We start from the raw sequence: 20,944 nt of genomic DNA, 5'->3' as shown, positions 1-20,944 counted from the left end.
GTTAGTAGCATGTTTTTTTTTTATTAGAATATGCAAAAAGGTACATAAATTGGGATCAAACCAATAACAAGTGTGTATGTGTGTTTGTGTTTGTGTTCCTTCTTAATGTGAGGGGACAGCGCTATCCACTGCGCCACCAAATTAATTTAATTTAATTTAATTTAATTTAATTTAATTTAATTTAATTTAATTTAATTTAATTTAATTTAATTTAATTTGATTTGATTTGATTTGATTTGATTTGATTTAATTTAATTTATTAAGATAAACAAATTAATTTTGGGAGTCTATCTCTCACGTATATTTTATTTCAGTTAACTTTTGATTTTTTGTAAGTGTTGTAAGCTTGATTAAATATATCCATATCAGATTTATTATAGTATCATTGATATTCTATCTTGCTCATATTTATTAGTTTTATTATTATGTGAACAGATATACAAATTACAGAAATGTGTGTGTGTGTGTGTGTGTGTGTGTGTGTGTGTGTGTGTGTGTGTGTGTGTGTGTGTGTGTGTGTGTGTGTGTGTGTGTGTGTGTGTGTGTGTGTGTGTGTGTGTGTGTGTGTGTGTGTGTGTGTGTGTGTGTGTGTGTGTAAAGGTGACTTGCTTGGCAGGTTAGAGTACATACATAAAGGACAATAGCAGTCAATAAATGAAGCAAGTATCACAGATATGAATAAAACAAATAGAAAGAAACCAGTCAGTGGTAAGAAGTAACAACGATGCAAGTAATGTATGATAGTAATAATGACAGTAAAAAGAAAGAAAGGACAATAGTAATAATAACTGACAACAACAATAATAATAAATCATAAGTGCTACACCAACTACTACTTTAGAAAGTTATTATTATTACAACTACTACTGCTGCTACTACAGCCACAACCACGACTATAACTCCAACAATGTCTACTAATACTGATACTACTACAACAACTACTACTGATACTACTACAGCGTCTGCTACAACTAATACTACTACAACAACATCTGCTACCCCTACTACTACTGATATTACTACAGCAATCACTGCTGAGTTTGTAGCATGTTTAAGTTTGTAAAAATGTGTTAGCGATATGCTAATTTATGCAAGTGAAAGTTGTCAGCAACTTATTAAATATGCTAGAAGCATGTTCAATTTGATAAGTGATGTTAATTCATGGGTTTACACGGTGGCTCAGTGGTTAGCACTCTTGCCTCACAGCAAGAAGGTCGCTGATTTGAGCATTGGCATTTCTGTGTGGAGTTTGCATGTTCTCCTCTTGTTGACGTGGGTTTCCACCGGTTCCTCCACTTTCCTCCACAGCCCAAAGACATGTGCTGTAAGTTAATCGAATAAACTAAATTGGCTGTAGTGTGTGAATGTAAATGAGTGTTTATGGATGTTTCCCAGTACTGGGTTGCTCAAGGAAAATGAATGAATGTTAATTCATATAATGTAATAACTCTTTTGTTGCCTATGTTTTGAATCAAATAAATTTTGCAAGTTATTTTAACTTGCAACAATTAAACGGACTTAAGATATCTCAAAGTTAAATGTGTATAACTTAATAGTCAAAGCGTGATTTAACTTATTATAAATAATTCAAAGTAACATTTAAAAAATATAATAATATTTATTTTGATCAAATAATTTTTAGTGATGTTAGAAAATATGTGAATCTATGCATGTAATATGTTAAATTCCTTCATTCCTCCATTTTTCTTCTTGTTAGCCTCAGGAGTTGTCACCATGTAATGAACCGCAGACTATTCCAGCATACGTTTTACGCAGCGAATGCCCTTCCAGCTGCAATCCAGTACAGGAAACACCCATACACTCTCACACTCATACACTGCTGCCAATTTAGTTTGCCCAATTCACCAATAGCGCAAGTTTTTGGACTGTGTGGGAAACCCACGCTAACACAGGGAGAACATGCAAACTCCACACAAAAATGCTAACTGACCCAGCCAGGAGTCGAACCAGTGATCTTCTTGCTGTGAGCTGAAAGTGCTAACCACTGAGCCACCATGCTGCCATATGTTTAATTATGTTAGCAATGTATGAGATGTTTTAGCCTGCAAAGCTTTCTCAAGTCATCATAAAACTTTTTCCCAACTAACTTTACTATCTATTTTTCTATTTTCATTCGTTAGCTTTTTTTTCCACCTTGAGGATAAGCATTTATTAGCACCTAGCCTGTTCTCTGAAAAAAAAAAGCTTTTTAGATGTAATAATCTGATGCTGAAGATGATTTAGGGGCTTTTCATTCCGGCGCCCGAATCAAACGTTGATATTAAAGCTCTTATAGATTCAAAATGAGTCTCTTATCAACGCCGAAACACATTCTAGGAACTGCAGGAAGACCAAATGAACAATTTGTGCCACGTGTTTGACCTCTGAAAAAGGGAATATGCAAGTTATTTGCTGCGTTTAAGGGAACGCGAACAACTCCGAATGAAATAATTAAATGCACCGTACTATCTGTTGTTCGGATCATTGCTAGCCTCCTGTTTCTTTGTATCCACAGTCATGGATATCACAGATATCGCCCATGGGAAAACCGATGATGACGATAAGCAGTATTTCATCCCGTTTCAACAGTGAGTGTGTCCTTTATGAGATTAGCGCATCCTTCATTTGCATGATTGTAGTTTCTCTTTTCATGTTTTTCTTCCGTGCATCACTGTTTATTTTGAGTCCATCATAGATTGTTACCCCAAGGCTGTATATTGCTTTTTTTTCCCTCTCAATTTTGTCCCTTTCCTCTTGGGCTCTCTTTTTCTCAGGATCGCCATGGAAACATACATCCGTCAGAGGCAGCTAATCATGTCTCCTCTCATCCCGTCTCGTGTCATTGGTGAAAACGAACCGCTCGTTGCTGTCTTCAACAAGGTCATTGCGACGCGAGAGGTCAACCACAAAGGACAGGGTAAATCCAGACCAGTAGGGCAAAAAATTCATCTGCGCTGTTGTGTTTTTAGGCCTTATAAGGGCAGAGGAATGTGATCTTGAGGAAGTTTCTTGAATGTTGCTTGAGAGTCAGATGTTTGGAAAAGTTTGCAGCATCAGGACTACTTTGATGGTCCTGGTGTTTTGCATACAGTAGAGCATGTTTGCAAAATGTATGCAATATGCAAAGATGCTGCAAATTCTAATTAAAAAATTAATAAACAATAATGATAATAACAACAATAACATTATTATTATTATTATTATTATTCATTCAGTCATTCATTCATTCATTCATTCATTCATTCATTTTCTTGTCGGCTTAGTCCCTTTATTAATCTGGGGTCGCCACAGTGGAATGAACTGCCAACTTATCCAGCAAGTTTTTACGCAGCGGATGCCCTTCCAGCCGCAACCCATCTCTAGGAAACATCCACACACACATTCACACACACACTCATACACTACGGACAATTTAGCGTACCCAATTCACCTGTACAGTCTTTGGACTGTGGGGGAAACTGGAGCACCTGAAGGAAACCCAGGCGAAGGCAGGAAGAACATTCAAACTCCACAAAGAAATGTCAACTGAGCCGAGGCTTTTTTTTAAACACTCATTACAACTGAGGTAAGGAGAAGAGCATATCTGAATGCACAACATGTGCAGCAGCAGAAGACCATACCGGGGGCCACTCCTGTCAGCTAAGAACAGGAAACGGAGGCTACCATTCACACAGGCTCACCAAAACTGGACAATAGAAGATTGGAAAAGTATTGTCTGGTCTGTTGAGTCTTGATTTCTGCTGCAACATTCGGATGGTAGGGTCAGAATTTGGCATCAACAACATGAAAGCATGGATCCATCCTTCTTTGTATCAATGGTTCAGGTTAGTGGTGGTGGTGTAATAATGTGGAGGATATTTTTTTGGCACACTTTGGGCCCATTAGTACCAACTCAACATCATGTCAACGCCACTGCCTACCTGAGTATTGTTGCTGACCATGTCCATCCCTTTATGATCACAGTGTACTCTTCATCTGATGGCTTCTTCCAGCAGGATAACTCACCATGTCATAAAGCGCAAAACATCTCTGACTGGTTTCTTGAACATGACAATGAGTTCACTGTACTCAAATGGCCACCAAAGCTCAATCCAGTACAGCACCTTTGAGATGTGGTGGAACAGGAGATTTGCATCATGGATGTGCAGCCGATAAATCTCCAGCAACTGCATGATGCTATCATGTCAATATTACCCAAAATCTCTGAGGAATATTTCCAGTACCTTGTTGAATGTATGCAACGAAGGATTGAGGCAGTTCTGAAGGCAAAAGCGGGTCCAACCCGGTACTAGTAAGGTGTACCTAATAAACTGGCCGCGTAGTGTATTTACTTGTTCTGTTTTGTTTTGCATTTGAACTTTATCAATTGCCGAAATGGGTTTTGTTTTCTCTGTGCTAACCAGGCTAAAACATATCAACAAACATGCCAGCATAGTAATTAAATCTGTAAGCAGAATACTAAAATAGTTCCAGCAACATATTAAAATATTAGCCACGTAAGAGAATGATATACACATTCAATTCAATTCAGCTTTAATTGTATAGCGCTTTTACAATGTAGATTGTGTCAAAGCAGCTTCACATAAATGGTCATAGTAACTGGAACAGTGTGGTTTAGTAACTGGAACAGTATGGTTCAGGTTGCAAGTATGGTTCACATGCAAATTCATGCTAATCAACGTGTTAAATCAGACTGGCAAATCATGCCTCTTTCAACTTCTAACTTAAAGGGATAGTACACCCAAAAATTCAAATTTATTAATCCTTTATTGCACCAAACCAGTTTGAGGTTTTCTATTTAGCTTAAAAGAAGATATTTTGAAGAATGCTGGAAAACTGTAACCCTTGACTTCCATAGTACACTGTAATTCTTTTGAAAAATAGACAAGACAATGAATGTATTTATGTTGCTTTAACTTTATTTTATTAACAATTTTAAGTTATACTTCTAGTTTTACTTAATATTTTAAGTCAGATTGATTAATGTAAGTTAGGATTGCAAGAAAAGAAAAGCTTCTCAAATGTCAGCTGAAAAATGTAAGCTATTTTTACAGTATTGAACAAGCAAATATGATGGAAGACTGGTTACAGGTTTCTAATATTCTTCAATATACCTTCTTTTGTGCTAAACAGAATATAAAAACTGATCTAGAGCAGGTGGAGGGCGAGGAAATAATGACAGAATTCATCTTCGGGTGAACTATCACTTTAAATCACAGCTAACAAAGGCCATTTCAAACATTGATGTGTTATTTGTGTGTGCGGTCATTGATTCTGCAGGGATTTAGTTTGTGTTGAGAGGTGTTGCTCCCTCTCGGGGCTGGAGTTTGTTGACCGACGGGACCCGTCTGACCTTATAATGGCAGGTTTTTGCTTTCAGGTTTGTTTGTGACCCTAAAGCTGCTCCCCGGCGACGTGTTCCAGGTCCAGAAAGATTACCCTCATTTTGTGGATCGCACAACAGCTATAGTCAGGAAAATGGGCTTTCCTGAAATTATCCTGCCAGGTTAGTCTACGCATCCTTCAGAACATAACATTTTTATCCTCCTAACAGTGCTATTAAAGGGATAGTTCAGCCAAAAAGTGTAAATCTGTCATAATTTACGTGTTTTAAACCATTCAGAGTGTCTTCTGTTTAACATAAAGGCAGACATTTTGAAGAATGTTTAAAATCTCTTACCATTGACTTAATAAAGGAATTATTCAAACAAAAATGTAAATTGTCATCATTTACTCACCCTTTACTTGTTTCAAACCTTTATGACTTTCTTTCTTCTGTTAAACACAAGAGAAGATATTTTGAAGAATGTTAAAAACCTGTACCCATTGACTTCTGTAGCGAACAAGCTCAAAGAAAATATTGTAATTAATTAGTGATAATTATGATTATTATTAATAATTCCCTTTTGAGCTAGTTCATTACACTTCCATAAAATGTGTTTTCCCTACTATAAAAGGGAAAACACATTCTTCTAAATATCTTCTTTTGTGTTCAACAGAAAAAAAACCTCATAAAGGTTAAGAACAACTTGAGGGTTAGTAAATAAGGAGTAGGAGTACGTTTCATCATGTACTCACCCTTGTTTTAAACTTTTGTGAGTTTTATTCTTCTGTTTAACACAAAAGAAGATATTTTGAAGAATGTTGAAAGCCTGTAACCATTGACTTCTTTTGCGAACTAGCTCAAAGTTGAAATATTGTAATTGATTAGTAATAATTATGATTAATTATTAATATTTCTACTTTGAGCTAGTTTGCTACGCTTCCATAGTATTTGTTTTTCCTACTATGGAAGTCAATGGTTACAGGTTTACAACATTCTTCGAAATGTCTTCTTTTGTGTTTAACAGAAGAGATAACCTACTCATGAAGCTTTAGATCCACTTAAGGGTTAGTAAATAATGAGGATAAGTATGTGTCATCATTTACTCACCCTTTACTTGTTTTAAACCTTTAAGTTTCTTTCTTCTGTTAAACACAAAAGAAGATATTTTGTAGAATGTTGAAACCCTGTAACCATTGACTTATATTGCAAACTTGTTTAAAGGGGAAAAATTATGATTGATTAGTAATAATTATGAATAATTATTAGTATTTCCCCTTTGAGCTAGTTCCCTACACTTCTATAGTATTTGTTTTCCCTACTATGGAAGTCAATAGTTACAGGTTTTCAACATTCTTTGACATATTTTCTTTTATGTTTAATAAAAAAACCCTCATAAGGTTTAGAACCACTTGAGGGTTAGTAAAAAATGAGTAGGACTACGTGTCATAATTTACTCACTCTTTAGAAAAAAAAAAACCCATAAAGGTTTAGAACCACTTGAGAGTTAGTAAATAATAAGGTACGAGAATGTGTCGTCATTTACTCACCCTTTACTTGCTTTTAAACCTCTGAGTTCTTTCACAATAAAATCTCTAACCATTGACTTATTAAAGGGATAATTAACCCAAAAATGTAAGCTTTGTCATTATTTAATCACTCTTTACTTGTTTCAAACCTTTATGAGTTTCATTCTTCTGTTAAACACAAAAGAAGATATTTTGAAGAATGTTAAAAACCTGTACCCATTGACTTCTGTAGCGAACAAGCTCAAAGGGGAAGTATTATTATTTCTTAGTAATATGATTAATTATTAATATTTGCCCTTTAAGCTAGTTTGCTACACTACTACTACTACTCTGGAAGGGAAAACAGTTACTTGTTACAAGTTTTGAACATTCTTCGAAATATCTTGTTTTATGTTCAACAGAAGAGAGGTTTAGAACCACCTTAGGGTTAGTAAATAATGAGTTGGAGTACGTGTCATCATTTACTCACTCTACTTGTTTCAAACCTTTATGAGTTTCTTTCTTCAGGTACACACGAAAAAGATATTTTGAAGAATGTTGAAAATCTCTAACCGTTGACTTATTAAAGGGATAGTTCACCCAAAAATTACAATTCTGTCATTATTTACTCACCCTTTACTTGTCTCAAACCTTTATTAGTTTCTTTCTTCTGTTAAATACAAAAGGTATTTTGAAGAATGTTGAAAACCTGTAACGTTTGACTTATGTTGCGAACTAGCTCAAAGGGGACAAGTAGAGTGAGTAAATGATTATAATTAATTAGTAATAATTAGGATTCATTATTATACACTTCTATACTATTTGTTTCCCCTACTATTGAAGTCAATGGTTACAGGTTTTCAACATTCTTCGAAATATCTTATTTTGTGTTTAACAGAAGAAAGAAACTCCTTATAAAGGTTTAAAATCACTTAAGGGTGAGTAAATAATAAGAATGTTTTCATTTTTGGGTGAACTGTCCCTTTAAAGCCTTTCTGACCCACTTCTGTTGTCTGTTGTCGTTTCTTTGCCCAGATCTTTTTTAAACAAACAACTGACGTGCAACTATTATGTCTGCAGGTTATGTGAGGAATGACATATATGTAACTCTGCTGCAAGGAGAGTTTGATCGCGGCAAGAAGAAGACGCCTAAGAACGTAGAAGTCATAGTGAGCGTGTTGGATGAAGAAGGAAACCCCATGGAGGTAAAGAAGCCCCATAACATTAAATATTCACTAGCTTTAAAGTCTTGGAGCAGTTAGAAGATTCCCACTCCATCACTTATTAAAACAAGTAAGTCAAGATATTGCATCAGTATTTTGCAGATGTTACATGATATTACCGTGGTGTAACTTTTTCGGATATGCCCATCATGAGGGTTATGTGTTATTTAGTATCTATGATAACATTGGCATTATAGTTTTAAAAAGAAAAGTAGATTTTGGGGGTTCAAAAGCATTGGCTGCACGATGAAGCATATAGTTTTGTTTCTTTCGGTGTGAACAATGTTAGAAACAGGCAGAGTTGGGTAGAGTATCCAAAATCTGTACTCAAGTAAGAGTACAAGTACTTGCGGAATTTTTTTAGTCAAGTAAAAGTAACAATCTTAAAAGTTTCTTGAGTAAGAATTAAAAAGTACCTTATGAAAAAGTTACTCAAGTAACTTGTATATATATGAGTAACTTAAGAAAAACAAACATACCATATGGATAATTTTTATTATCATAGTAACGGAGGAACCCCGCGAAAGGTGGTGGAGTAAGAGTACTGATTTTTCTCGAATAATTTGCTTGCGTAAGAGTAAAAGTACACATATTTAAACGTACTCAAAAGTACTCGTTACCCAATAATTTTACTCAAGTAAATGTAACGAAGTAAATGTAACTGGTTACTTCCCACCTCTGGAAACAGGTTGGCAACGTAGTAAACATCCTAAAACATGCTAGCGTTATGTTAAAACTAGCAGCGTGATGTGTTAAACCATGCCTTAAAACATTCCAATTCATGCTAATTAAAATAAAATGCCAAAACAAGGAGGATTTTAGCTTCTTTTTGCTTTTTTCTTTCTATTTTGTTTTTTCTTATCTACTCTGCACCTGGAACGAACAACATTTATTTTAAAAGGCAATATTGGACAATTTCAGAAAATTTGGGGCCCTTTCTTTTGTTACTTCATGGGGAATTCTTCCCCCCAAAGCAATGCATTGTAACTAAAAGTTGTTTTGAGTGTATACTTACAGGCTGGGCTTGGGGTGTTTTTTTTTTTTTTTTTTTTTTTTTTGTAAATGTATGCATATCAGAAAATTAATCCTGTGATTATTGTAAGTTTATTCAACGACCAAATAAAAAACTTATTTGACAAAAAAAAAAGAATTATTTGCCCCCCTTTTAATTTTTAATTTATTTTTTTAAATATTTCCCAAATTATGTTTAATAGAGCAAGGAAATTTTCACATTATGTCTGATAATATTTTTTCTTCTGGATAAAGTCTTATTTGTTTTATTTTGGCTAGGATAAAAGCAGTTTAAAATTTTTTTTTAAACTATTTTAAGATCAATATTATTAGCCCCTTTAAGCTATATATTTTAAAAATATTTTTTAGAAAGTGGAGGAAAGAATTCACGGGGGCTAATAATTCTGACTTTAACTGTATATACCATTGTATGAATGTTGTAAGCCATAAATTAGTTTTTGTTAAAATATTTGAAGTTTTGACTATCAGGAAAATCTCATTTCTCATAGGATATATTTTTGGTAATGAGAAACATCCTTGGTCATTTTTGAGCAAATCATTTAAATGAACGAATCAGGGAAAAAATCATTGAAACGAGTGAATCAGTGAACAAATCATTTCAATGAATGGTTCAGCGAATCACTCACTAAAACATGGGCTGCGTCCGAAACTGCATACTTATATTCTATACAGTACGCTAAAATCAGTATGCGAGCCGAGTATTATGTCCGAATTCATAGAATTCGAAAATCAGTATGCTAGAAATACCCGGATGGCTTACTACTTTCGGCAAGATTCTGAACTGCGCATCCCATGCATGCTGGACTATCCCATGATGCCCTGCAGGGGAATTCATGAATGGGATTGAAGCGACGCAACTGACACAGGCAGGTCATGTGACCATGACAAATGGCGAATGTAGTACATCCGAATTCCATTCATACTGCTCACATTCATACTGTATAGAATGTAGTTTTCTAGCGGCCAAGTAGTACGTTTAAATTCAAATGCAGTACCTACTGAGTAGTAGGCGGTTTCGGATGCAGCCAGGCGCTTGCCACCACCTACTGTGGGCTTTTAGTGTAAAACATTTATCACAACGACAAGCCTGTACCAGCACAAAAACACACTTAGCAAAATTTCGTTAAATTGTCCTTATCAAAAATACTCTGTCAACATTGCACACCTCTGCCACAATCAAAGTCATTTGAATGATTTGAATGAGAAACACTTTGCCTGGTTGCATTGTCCTTGGTCTGGTTTATGTTGACTAACAGTTTTCGCTGTTTAGCATGCAGCGCTCATCCACCCCCTTTATCTCTGTGTTTTGACAGCAGAACTGTTGCTGGCATAAAAACAGCTCGCAGATCTTTCTCCTTTATGAAACGGCTGCTGTCTTTAAATGTCCAAACACACTCCACAGAAAGCTTTTACAGCACCGCTCTCGCCAAATGCTATTTCCAACTGTAATGCTCATATAAGCGTGTCCTGTTTACACTTGTGAACACAGAAGAACTCTCTCTTTTTTTCACCTAAACGCATCTCCCGTTTTCAGAGATTTAAGCTTGTCTTTCAGTCTCCTTGTATCTCCTTGCATCACAGTTTCCTTCAACTTCTGCTCTTGTTAACATTGAACTTTTTTTTCCTTGCCTCAAACTTACTGTATGTGAAAAGAAAGCGATTTTTCTTCCAGCAGATGTTTTTCTCTTTTCAGAAAGCCATCTTTCCTGGAGCTGGTTATGAAGGGATCACTGAATACAAGTCTGTCATCTACTATCAAGTCAAGCAGCCGTGCTGGAATGAGACGGTTAAGGTACAAACACCAGGACCAAAACAAAAACAGTGATATCTGCGCTCTGTGTTTTTTTGTATTGACTCGCATCAGCAGTCTCTAAAGCAGAGCATCAATCTGCAGCGCAATCCTGCTTTATCTTGTGCATGGGTCAAGTGTTTTAACCTGTTTTACAAAGTCACAGGACTTCAACTTTTACTGTAGGATATTCAGCCGAATATGGAAACAGGATAGAAGAGTGACTAATAATTCTGCTAATTAAGTTAAATTCTTAAAGCTTCTAAAACTTTGTATTATAACCAAGCAGAAACCTCCTGCTCTCCCTCGTGAAGCTAATACGGAAGCAACTGAAACTGCAATTCATTAAAACTCCACTAGTCCTGGCTCAAAAATAGAGCATTTCTATTGAGCCCGCTGTTAAAATGGCCAACTTTACAGCAGAAACTTTTATAACTCATCCATTTCATTTAAATTAAGTTATATTAAGTCTGCATAATTGAGGGCGTGGCCACTTGAGTGACAGCTAGATCTCGCTGATTGCCGTCAACGTCATTCCGGCTGATTAGACACTAAACTCTGCATATATACCGTATAGTTTTATGTAACTTTCCACATTCAGTTGCCTTTTGGAATTATCTCTTCCATAATATGCCATGCTGTGCACTTAATTGTGTTCAAAACCCTGCTAAAAAATCCAGCTTAAACCACCCTAAGCTGGTTTTAGCTGGTTGACCAGCCTGGTTTTAGAGGGGCTTTGGCCATTTCCAGCCTGGTCTTAGCTGGTCAGGCTGGAAAATGACCAGCTAAAACCAACTAAAACCAGCTTGTCCGGCCTGGTTTAAGATGGACACAGCTGGTTTTAGCTGGGCTCCTAGCCTGGTTAGGCTGGTCAAGCTGGTTTTAGCTGGTCACCTCCCAGCCTGACCAGCTAAGACCAGGCTGGAAATAGCTGGAAACCAGCCTGGAAATGGCCAAAACCCCTCTAAAACCAGGCTGGTCAACCAGCTAAAACCAGCCAACCAGCCTATGCTGGTTTAAGCTGTTTTTTTTCAGCAGGGAAACCATTTAAGTGGCTGGCATTTCCCAGTTCCATTTTTATATACTTTCATATCATATCTATAAATGTATTCATTTTATTTAAGATAGTTTATAATTTTCTTTAGACCTGTAATGCAGTGGTTCTAAAAGTGGGGGTCAGGACCCCCTGGAGCAGTGGTTCCCAAACTTTTTTGGTCTTTTGTAGGTTGCTAGGCGACCATTACCCGTTTTCTCAGAGGATGACAAGCAAACTGCAGTGTTTGTGTGTTCTGTGTTCGTCTGAGAAAACTGATCTAACCGAAATGTGAATATTCCATACAAGCTGAAGCTGATCGGTCAATTCTTGTCACGTGACTTGCAGTGCGTTCGCAGTCCGGGGTTCATTAGTGCAAGTGCGTCACGCCGCTTGTGTGTGCTCAAACCGCGCACCTCCATTGGAAACAATAAACTTGTGCAAACTCTAGAAACACGCGATATGCAAACAACCCCTAAAAGGCCGCCGTCATTTGGGATCCATCAGTTGATCTACTTGCACAGACATGCTGGATTCACCTGATTTGTTGACAAATGGGTTGCGGATCTGTTCCTTGGCAGTTTTTTCACTTGGCCTTTTCCCGTTGGCAAAGAAACTTTGCAAAGACGTCTGTTTCTTACTCATTTTGCTGCTTTTGGGTTAAATTTGGGCTCTAAAGTGGCCGAGTTGTAAGAGAGAGAATACGGTCACTTTTCAAAATAAAATATTGTAAAGACTCAAATAATAAAATGAAAATAATGAATGATTTCTTGTGCAGCCTGGTACCAATTGATCCACAGACCGGTGGTTGAGGACCGCTGAGCTAGGGGATAAAATGAACTAAGGCAACATGATCATTCTCCTAATTGTCTACTGCTAAGAAATGTTTTAAATATGACGCGACCCCCCGCAAAGCTCGCTGAGGCCCCCTTGTTGGCCAGAACCCCCCTGTAGGGAACCGCTGCCCTGGAGGGTCATGAGACAATGAGGGGGTGCCGCTTGGTGATTTCCAAAAATCTCATATATTTTATTAAATTCATATTTCATTCATAACCTGCAGCATATGAAATAGTTTTTAACTTATAATATATTTTATATGTACTTAATAATTTTTTTTCTCATTGGATTGCGACCCTTGGGGCTTTTATTTTAGATTAACATCACAGCAATAGTGTTAGTTGCAGCAGATTGATTTTACGGTACAATGTTTAACTTTGACACCTTTATGGCACTCACATACAGTTGAAGTTAGAATTATTAGCCCCCCTTTTTATTTTGTCCTCAATTTCTGTTTAATGAAGAGAAGATTTTGTCAACACATTTATAAACATGATAACTCATTTCTAATAACTGATTTATTTTATCTTTTCCATGATGACAGTACATAATATTTATCTAGATCTTTTTCAAGACACTTCTATTCAGCTTAAAGTGACATTTAAAGGCTTAACTAGGTTAACTAGGCAGGTTTGGGTAAATAGGTAAGTTATTGTGTAAAGATGGTTTGTTTTGTAGACTATCAAAAAAAATATAGCTTCTTAAAGACTAATAATTTTGTTCTTAAAAAGTTTTATATAAAAAATAAACAATGCTTTTATTCTAGCTGAAAAAAAAAAACTAATAAGACTTTCTCCGGAATAAAAAATATTATCAGACATACTGTGAAAATTTCCTTGCTTTGATATACATCATTCGACAAATATAAAAAAAAGAAAAAAATTCAAAGAGAGGCTAATAATTCTGACTTCAATTGTACATTAAAAATAAAGGCCACGACTAACCAAGGAGGAAAATCTCCAAGTGGCTCCAAGTCTCTAAAATTAAACCTATATTAGTCTTGGGCTATAAACATTGTGCTCACCATTCTCATTAAGTGAGATTAATATGAAACAAAAGAATAATGACTATAAAAATAGACTGTTGCACTTTTTTATGCCATCGGTAAGCTTGTTTATATAGTTCCTATTGGTGTGTGTGCACTATTGTGTGCAATATTTGTATGCTTACAACCACCTCCAAGCATAGAGGGGGTTGCGAGTCACTGGTGTTGTTATTTTAGAGAACCCCTGCTGTAAAGCACTACAGAATCTGACAGATTGATTAACTATATGTTATAGAACAGTCATCTGAAAAGTTGTCATTCCGTGTTATTGCCTGGATTTCATCAATAGCCTTGCATTTACCAATTCAGACTATATTTGAAGTATTTGGAATTAATTCACATTTTCCTTCAGTAGAAAAACATCATAAGAACAATGTTTAATGGCTCAATGTATACCAACAGTGTTTTAAAAAGACTAAACAGTTTATTGATATAGTGTACAACCAAGCACATGTGGTCAGAACACAAATAAGTCGCAGGTAGTGAAGTATTAAGCATTTCTTTCAAAGAACAGCCAGTCTAAGCAAAATACTAGCAGGCATCTGTAGCTTTTTGGTTAGTGCTGTTTAGCGCAACGACGCACAAACAAAATGGCAACGGTTGGCCACGCCCACATGTAGCTACATTTGTGCTCTACAGAAACCTGTGGGTGACGTCACGGACACTACGTCTATATTTTTAACAGTATACCTGACATAATAACTTAACATAATAAAAAGCATATGTTTCATGAACAAACGTAACCTTTTCTTTTTATGTTTATTTTTTCGAGAAAAATCTTTCTGTATTTTTAGTATTAAAATAGTAATAACATTTTTTTAAAAATGTGTAATCTTAGCAAAAAGAGTTTTTGTAATGGTGTTTTTTTTTTTTTTTTACATTTTTACATTTTTATTTTAATAATTTTAGTATGCCATTCAACTGAATGAAAAACGAAATACTTGCAAACAGCAGAAATAAAATAAGTAAAATATTTATACTCATTGGTTTAATTTTATTTCAATTTCATTTCAACGTTCAGTTTGTTTACGGCTAACAAAATTAGCTAACTAATAATTGCAAATATTATAACTAAACTGAATAATACATTTTGTGCAATGTACATTTTATTTATTCATTTAATAATGTCTTTATTCAAATAAGTTCTACAAGACATCATTGAGAGTTCAACCATGGTAATACTTTTTATTTTTGCATAAACGTTGATGCAGATTTTACTGTGCTACAATTTTTGGTACACTTTATTTTGATGGTCTATTTGACTATTAGTAGACTGTCTGCTTAATATCTGTTGATACTGACATTTACCAGTCCTTCAACAGACATTTAACTGATTATAAGAAAGTACGCAAGCACATGTCAATTTACACCAACCCTAATCCCAACCCTAACCTAACAGTCTACTTATAATCTAATGAGAATTAGTTAGCATGTAGATGCAATGTAACTTAAATTCAACAAACAGACCATTAAAGAAAAATGTGACTTAATTTTTTTTCCAGTTTTTCCTGCATTAATTTTTGTACTCTTAATTTATATATATATATATATATATATATATATATATATATATATATATATATATATATATATGTCTTCTTACTTTATTTATTTGTCTTATTTTTTATTTCTTATCCAACAAGTATGAGAAAAAAGATGAGGGCTCTTCCAGTTTAGAAGAATTAAACGCATAGCCAGAAGTATTATGAAGGCTACAATGTCTGCAAAGTGAGAGGGTAAAGTGTAGCCAGGTGGGAGAAATAAACCTATAATAATACAAGATGGATTAACAACATTTTTAATAGCAGACAATGAGACGAAAACTTGCCTCCAAAAAGAAAGCAGGGAAGGGCAGGACCAAAACATATGAATTAAAGTAGCTGAACTAGAATGACACCTGTCCCACTCAGCGTCAGTAAAATGTATTTTAATGTTAGATATATGATCTCAGTTATTTACAAGCTAAAGTTTTCATTGGCAACTAGCTGAAGTAAAACTATTTAAATGTATTTTACTTCAGTTATTTATGATTTTAATAAATTATAAAACTACTTTATTTGAAACTATTACTTTATTTGTAAAAAATAATCTGACACCTTGTTTAAGATGTAAACACATGCAACATGAAATGCATATTAAATGCATGCCTTTTTTTAGTCCCACTTTATATTAAGTGTCCCTAACTAATATGCACTTACACTAAAATTAATCATTTGGTGCAATGTACGTATTGTGTAAATATGTGTTTTTACATTGAACTTGTAGTTAGTTCTGTAATTACATCTTTAATTACACTGTTGATCATCCCTTACACTTTAACCCATCCTTAAACCTAGCTATACCACTGAACCTGTCCCTAAATCTATCCATATCCCACCTCAATAGCACCAGAAGTGATCTGCAACACATTATGAACACAGCAAATACAATGCATTTACTTTTTGATGCAAGTGCAAAGTAGTTAAGGACACTTAATATAAAGTTGTGACCCTTTTTTCTTTCTGCAATGTTTTATGTTGAAAATATCCTGGATTTTTTTTTAAGCTCAAATATGTCCCCTATTCAAGTTGCTTCCACTATTTTCACTTCATGTCCTGCAGCTTTTTTTGCTGCCAAGCATGAAAAAAAAAAATCCCCCTTCTGTGATTCTTTTCATGTCGAGGTCAGTGTGACTCCTGACTCTTGTGTTAAGAGGAGTGTTTAAACCCTTGAACACGGGTCAGGTGAAGGGCTTTCATTCACTGTTTTTCTATCCGACAGGTGGCTATACCTATAGAGGACGTGTGTCGATGTCACCTGAGGCTCACCTTCAGACACAGATCATCGCAAGATTGTGAGTAGGGCTGGGCGATTTAATCATGTGCATTTTGTCAGTAAAACCGGATTTAGTAAACCCCCAGCATGTGTATGCATGTGTATTTCTGGTGTTTGGATTTCTGCAGGACTTCTCTAACTTTCTGACCATATTTGCATGCATTCTGAGAACAAGATAGCCTGCATATTTTATACAGTTGATTCAAGATGTGAATAACAATTATATGTTTTTAAAAATTGGGAATAGATACTCTAATGTTCTTCCAGATCCTAAATGATCCCATCAGCATTTTCACTGACTCCAGTTTGAGAACATAAGCTCTTTCTGTATATTTTTTGTGTTGAATGCTTGTTTGTTTGCATTTCTGTAGCCAGAGATAAGTCTGAGAAGCCTTTTGGCATGGCTTTTGTGCGCCTGATGAAGTCGGATGGCACCACACTTCCAGATGGGAAACATGAACTCATTGTCTACAAGGTGAGCATCTTAAAGGAGTCGTCTGTGTTCAGTGCAGATGCAGTTTAATGGGACAGTGCAGGCAAAAAACATTTGCTACTCAACCTCAGGGCAGGTATGTGTGTTGTGTTGTGCTTATAAAAATGGTAATTACTTATTCTTATGCATCCTATATGAAAGAGGTGTCACATATATTTGTGCTCAAGGCTGTGGATTAAAGGTTATAATGTTGTAAATAATGTACAGTTTCATGCACAGACTGAATTTAACACACACACACACACACACACACACACACACACACACACACACACACACACACACACACATGTTTGTTTTTGTGAAAAGTGGGGACATTACATAGGTTTCCATTCATTTTATGCAGCCCAAACCGTATATTGTATTGCCCTCACCCCACCCCACCCCTAAACCCTACCATCACAGGAGACTGTGTGCAGCTTTACTCTCTGATTAAACTCATCCTGTAGGATTTATAAGCATTTTGAGAAGTGAGGACGTCACCAATGTCCTCATATTTCACCTCCTTTTTGTAATACCTGTGTCATACCCATGTCATTATACAGATTTGTGTCCTGATATGTCACAAAAACACGTACACACACACACACACACACACACACACACACACACACACACACACACACACACACACACACACACACACACATTTCTGTAATTTGTATATCTGTTCACATAATAATAAAACTAATAAATATGAGCAAGATACAATATCAATGATACCATAATAAATCTGATATGGATATATTTAATCAAGCTTACAATTACAATAAATCAAAAGTTAACTGAAATGAAATATATTTGGGAGCTAGACTCCCACAATTTATTTGTTTATCTTGATATCTTGAAAGTTAAATTATATTAATTTGGTGGCGCAGTGGATAGCGCTGTCCCCTAACACCAAGAAGGTCGCTGGTTCGAGCCTCAGCTGGATCAGTTGGCATTTCTGTGTGGAGTTTGCGTGTTCTCCCTGCGTTGGCGTGGGTTTCCTCCTGGTGCTCTGGTTTCCCCCACAGTTCAAAAACATGCGCTATATGAAACACCTGATTAATAAGGGACTAAGCCGAAAAGAAAACAGATGAATAAATTAAATTAATAAATAAATGTGTGTATATTTATTTGTGTATATTTATATTGAAGTTGATATTAAGCCGCACCATGTTTTGTAACATTTAGTTTTTATGGGGTGAGTTGTTAGCCCAATTCTCAGCCCCCAATTTGGAGGACCAGGACATACACCCATACACTATGGACAATTTAGCTTACCCAATTTACCTACAGCACGTGTCTTTGGACTGTGGAAGAAATCAGAGCACTTTAGTGGCTCAATACACCCAAAAGAGGAGAACATGCAAACTCAGAAATGCCAGTTGACCCAGCTGGGGCTCGAACCAGCAACCACCTTGCTGTGAGGCAACATCGCTACCCACTGAGCTACCATACCACACACACACACGCATGCACGCACACACGCACGCACATACGTACGTATATATATGTGTGTGTGTGTGTGTATGTACATATATAATTTTCCGCTTAAATGTCCTACTTTGTAAATTTTCTACTGTAATGTGATTAATAATAATGAAAATGTTCCTGCTTTACACACTGGAAATGTTTCACTTGCTTAGTTAAAAAAACTGAAACTAAAATAGAAAAGAGTTATTATTTTATATTTATTTTTATTTGAGTTTTTAAATTTAATTTTTGTTGGCGATACAGTGGTGCAGTCACAGCAAGAAGGTCATTGCGTAGAAGGTCATAACTGTTCATTCCGCCGTGGCGACCTTAGAATAATAAAGGGACTAAGCCGAAAAGAAAATGAATAAAAGAATGACATTTTATTCATTAAGTTAAACTAAATAAATATTTTTTGCTAATAGTTCTTAGCAATGCACTAATCAAGAATTGAGTTTTGATAATTTTGCTGTTGGATATTTACTAAATGTCTTTGTGGAACATGTAGGTTATGTTTTACTGTTACTTCATGTAAAAAAAAAAAAAGAAATAGAAAATATATGTGTGGATATGTGTGTGGTCCAGGGTCACAAATTTAAAAAAGTATTGATTTGGGAGCAAATCATTCAAATTGATATTATTTTATATCATATATAATTATTCATTAACATTCAAGGTGCATTTTTGGCTCTTTTAAACAATTTCATGCATTATCATTAATTCATTCATTTTCCTTCAGCTTGCCACAGTGGAATAAACCGCCAATTATTCCAGCATATGTTATACACAGCAGATGACCTTCCAGCCACAACCCAGTACTGGGAAACACCCATACACTCTCCACACACAATATGTTCAACTTAGTTTATTCAATTCACCTATACCATGTCTTTGGACTGTGGGGGAAACCGAAGCACCCAGAGAAAACCCACGCCAACACGGGTAGAACATGCTAACTCCACACAGAAATGCCAATTCACCCAGCCTGGACTCGAACCAGTGACCTTCTTGCTGTGAGGCGACAGTGCTAACCACTGAGCCACTGTGTCACCTTGAATTAATTATCAATATTTAATAATTAAATATCAATGAAATAAAATAAAAAGTTTTAAAAAGTGTCCTGGTTTCCTTGCTGAAACTCATCTTGGTATGTAACCTTCTCTATTCAACCTTTCTGGACTTCCCATTATACCTGCAGTATCTATTATTGGTCCAAATGACGTGGCCCTACTGTTTAACAAGACAATCATCTTTGAAACGCACAATAGCTCAAATTCCTTTTCTGTTCCAACAGGTGGATGGGAAGAAAGCTGATGATGCCAAGACTTACTTGTCTCTGCCCGGCACGTACACTGAAGTGGAAGAAAAAGAAAGGCAGACAGGAAAATCCTTCCATCATGGCGGCGCCGTTCCTGTCACCAAAGACAGCTTTCAAATTGCAACCCTCACCTGTTCCACGAAGCTCACACAAAATGGTAAGAGCCAGTCCCTTTTCTAATTCAGCATCATGTGGGTATTAATGTAAATATATGATGTAATATAATATATATAGTTAAAGTCAGAGTTATTCGCTCTCCTATTAGTTTTTCTTTTTTAAACATTTCCTAAATGATGTTTAACGAAGCAAGAATTTTTATACAGTTTTTTCTATAATGTTTTTTTTATTTTGGAGAAAGTCTTATTTGTTTTAATTTGGCCAGAATAAAAGCAGTTTTACATTTTTTTAAAACCATTTTTAGGTCAATATTATTAGCCCCATTTAGCAATGTTTTTTCCGATAGTCTACAGAACAAACAACCATTATGCAATGACTTGCCTAATTAGCCTAACCTGCCTAGTTAATATAGTTAAGCCTTTAAGGGCCCTATCATACACCCGGCACAGTGTGGCGCAAGGCACGGCGCAATAGTCTTTTGGTAGTTTCAGCTTGGCGCAAAAGTCGTTTTGAGGCGTTGCGCTACGCTGTTTAAATAGCAAATGCATTAGCGCTCATTTGTGCGTCCATAGGCGTTCTGGTCTAAAAAGGAAGGCGTTCTGAGGCGGACAGCTGGCGCGTTCTATTTTGAGAATCTATAATAGATTTTTCATTAGACCAAAACTAACCCGGTCTAAACTCCGGCGCAGAGTTGCGCCTCGCTTACGCACTGCTTAATACGCACAAGAGAGCAATAGGCAAATATCTTTACATATGAAAAAATTTAAATATTAAGGATTTATATAGGATATAATAAGAATAGATATAGGATATAAATATAAAGGATTAAAATATTACAAAACATATTATTTTCTAGCCTACATAAATAAGAAAAATCACTGCTTTTATGTCTTCTTCGTCTCGGGAGGCTTTTTCAGTTCATTCATAACAATTTGCTTTTGTATAATGTTATTA

The 20,944-nt window shown here is 35.7% G+C and overlaps 1 protein-coding gene across 2 annotated transcripts in view; it reads left to right on the top strand.

Moving 5' to 3' along the window:
- Nucleotides 1-20,944, top strand: part of dock5 (dedicator of cytokinesis 5) — a 175,208-nt gene that overhangs the window by 60,137 nt on the left and 94,127 nt on the right. For both annotated transcript variants that reach the window (XR_012383806.1, NM_001110012.1), the window contains 8 exon segments: nucleotides 2,516-2,588; nucleotides 2,775-2,917; nucleotides 5,381-5,506; nucleotides 7,912-8,036; nucleotides 10,780-10,878; nucleotides 16,551-16,623; nucleotides 16,976-17,079; nucleotides 19,850-20,030. Coding sequence is in view for 1 of the 2 variants with exons in the window: in NM_001110012.1 (NP_001103482.1) it covers nucleotides 2,516-2,588; nucleotides 2,775-2,917; nucleotides 5,381-5,506; nucleotides 7,912-8,036; nucleotides 10,780-10,878; nucleotides 16,551-16,623; nucleotides 16,976-17,079; nucleotides 19,850-20,030 (924 nt within the window). In the remaining variant the exon portion in view is untranslated.

Source organism: Danio rerio, chromosome 8 (genome assembly GCF_049306965.1).
Source record: "Danio rerio strain Tuebingen ecotype United States chromosome 8, GRCz12tu, whole genome shotgun sequence".
Taxonomy (NCBI): domain Eukaryota; kingdom Metazoa; phylum Chordata; class Actinopteri; order Cypriniformes; family Danionidae; genus Danio; species Danio rerio.
This window is presented reverse-complemented; position numbering and strand designations above follow the sequence as displayed.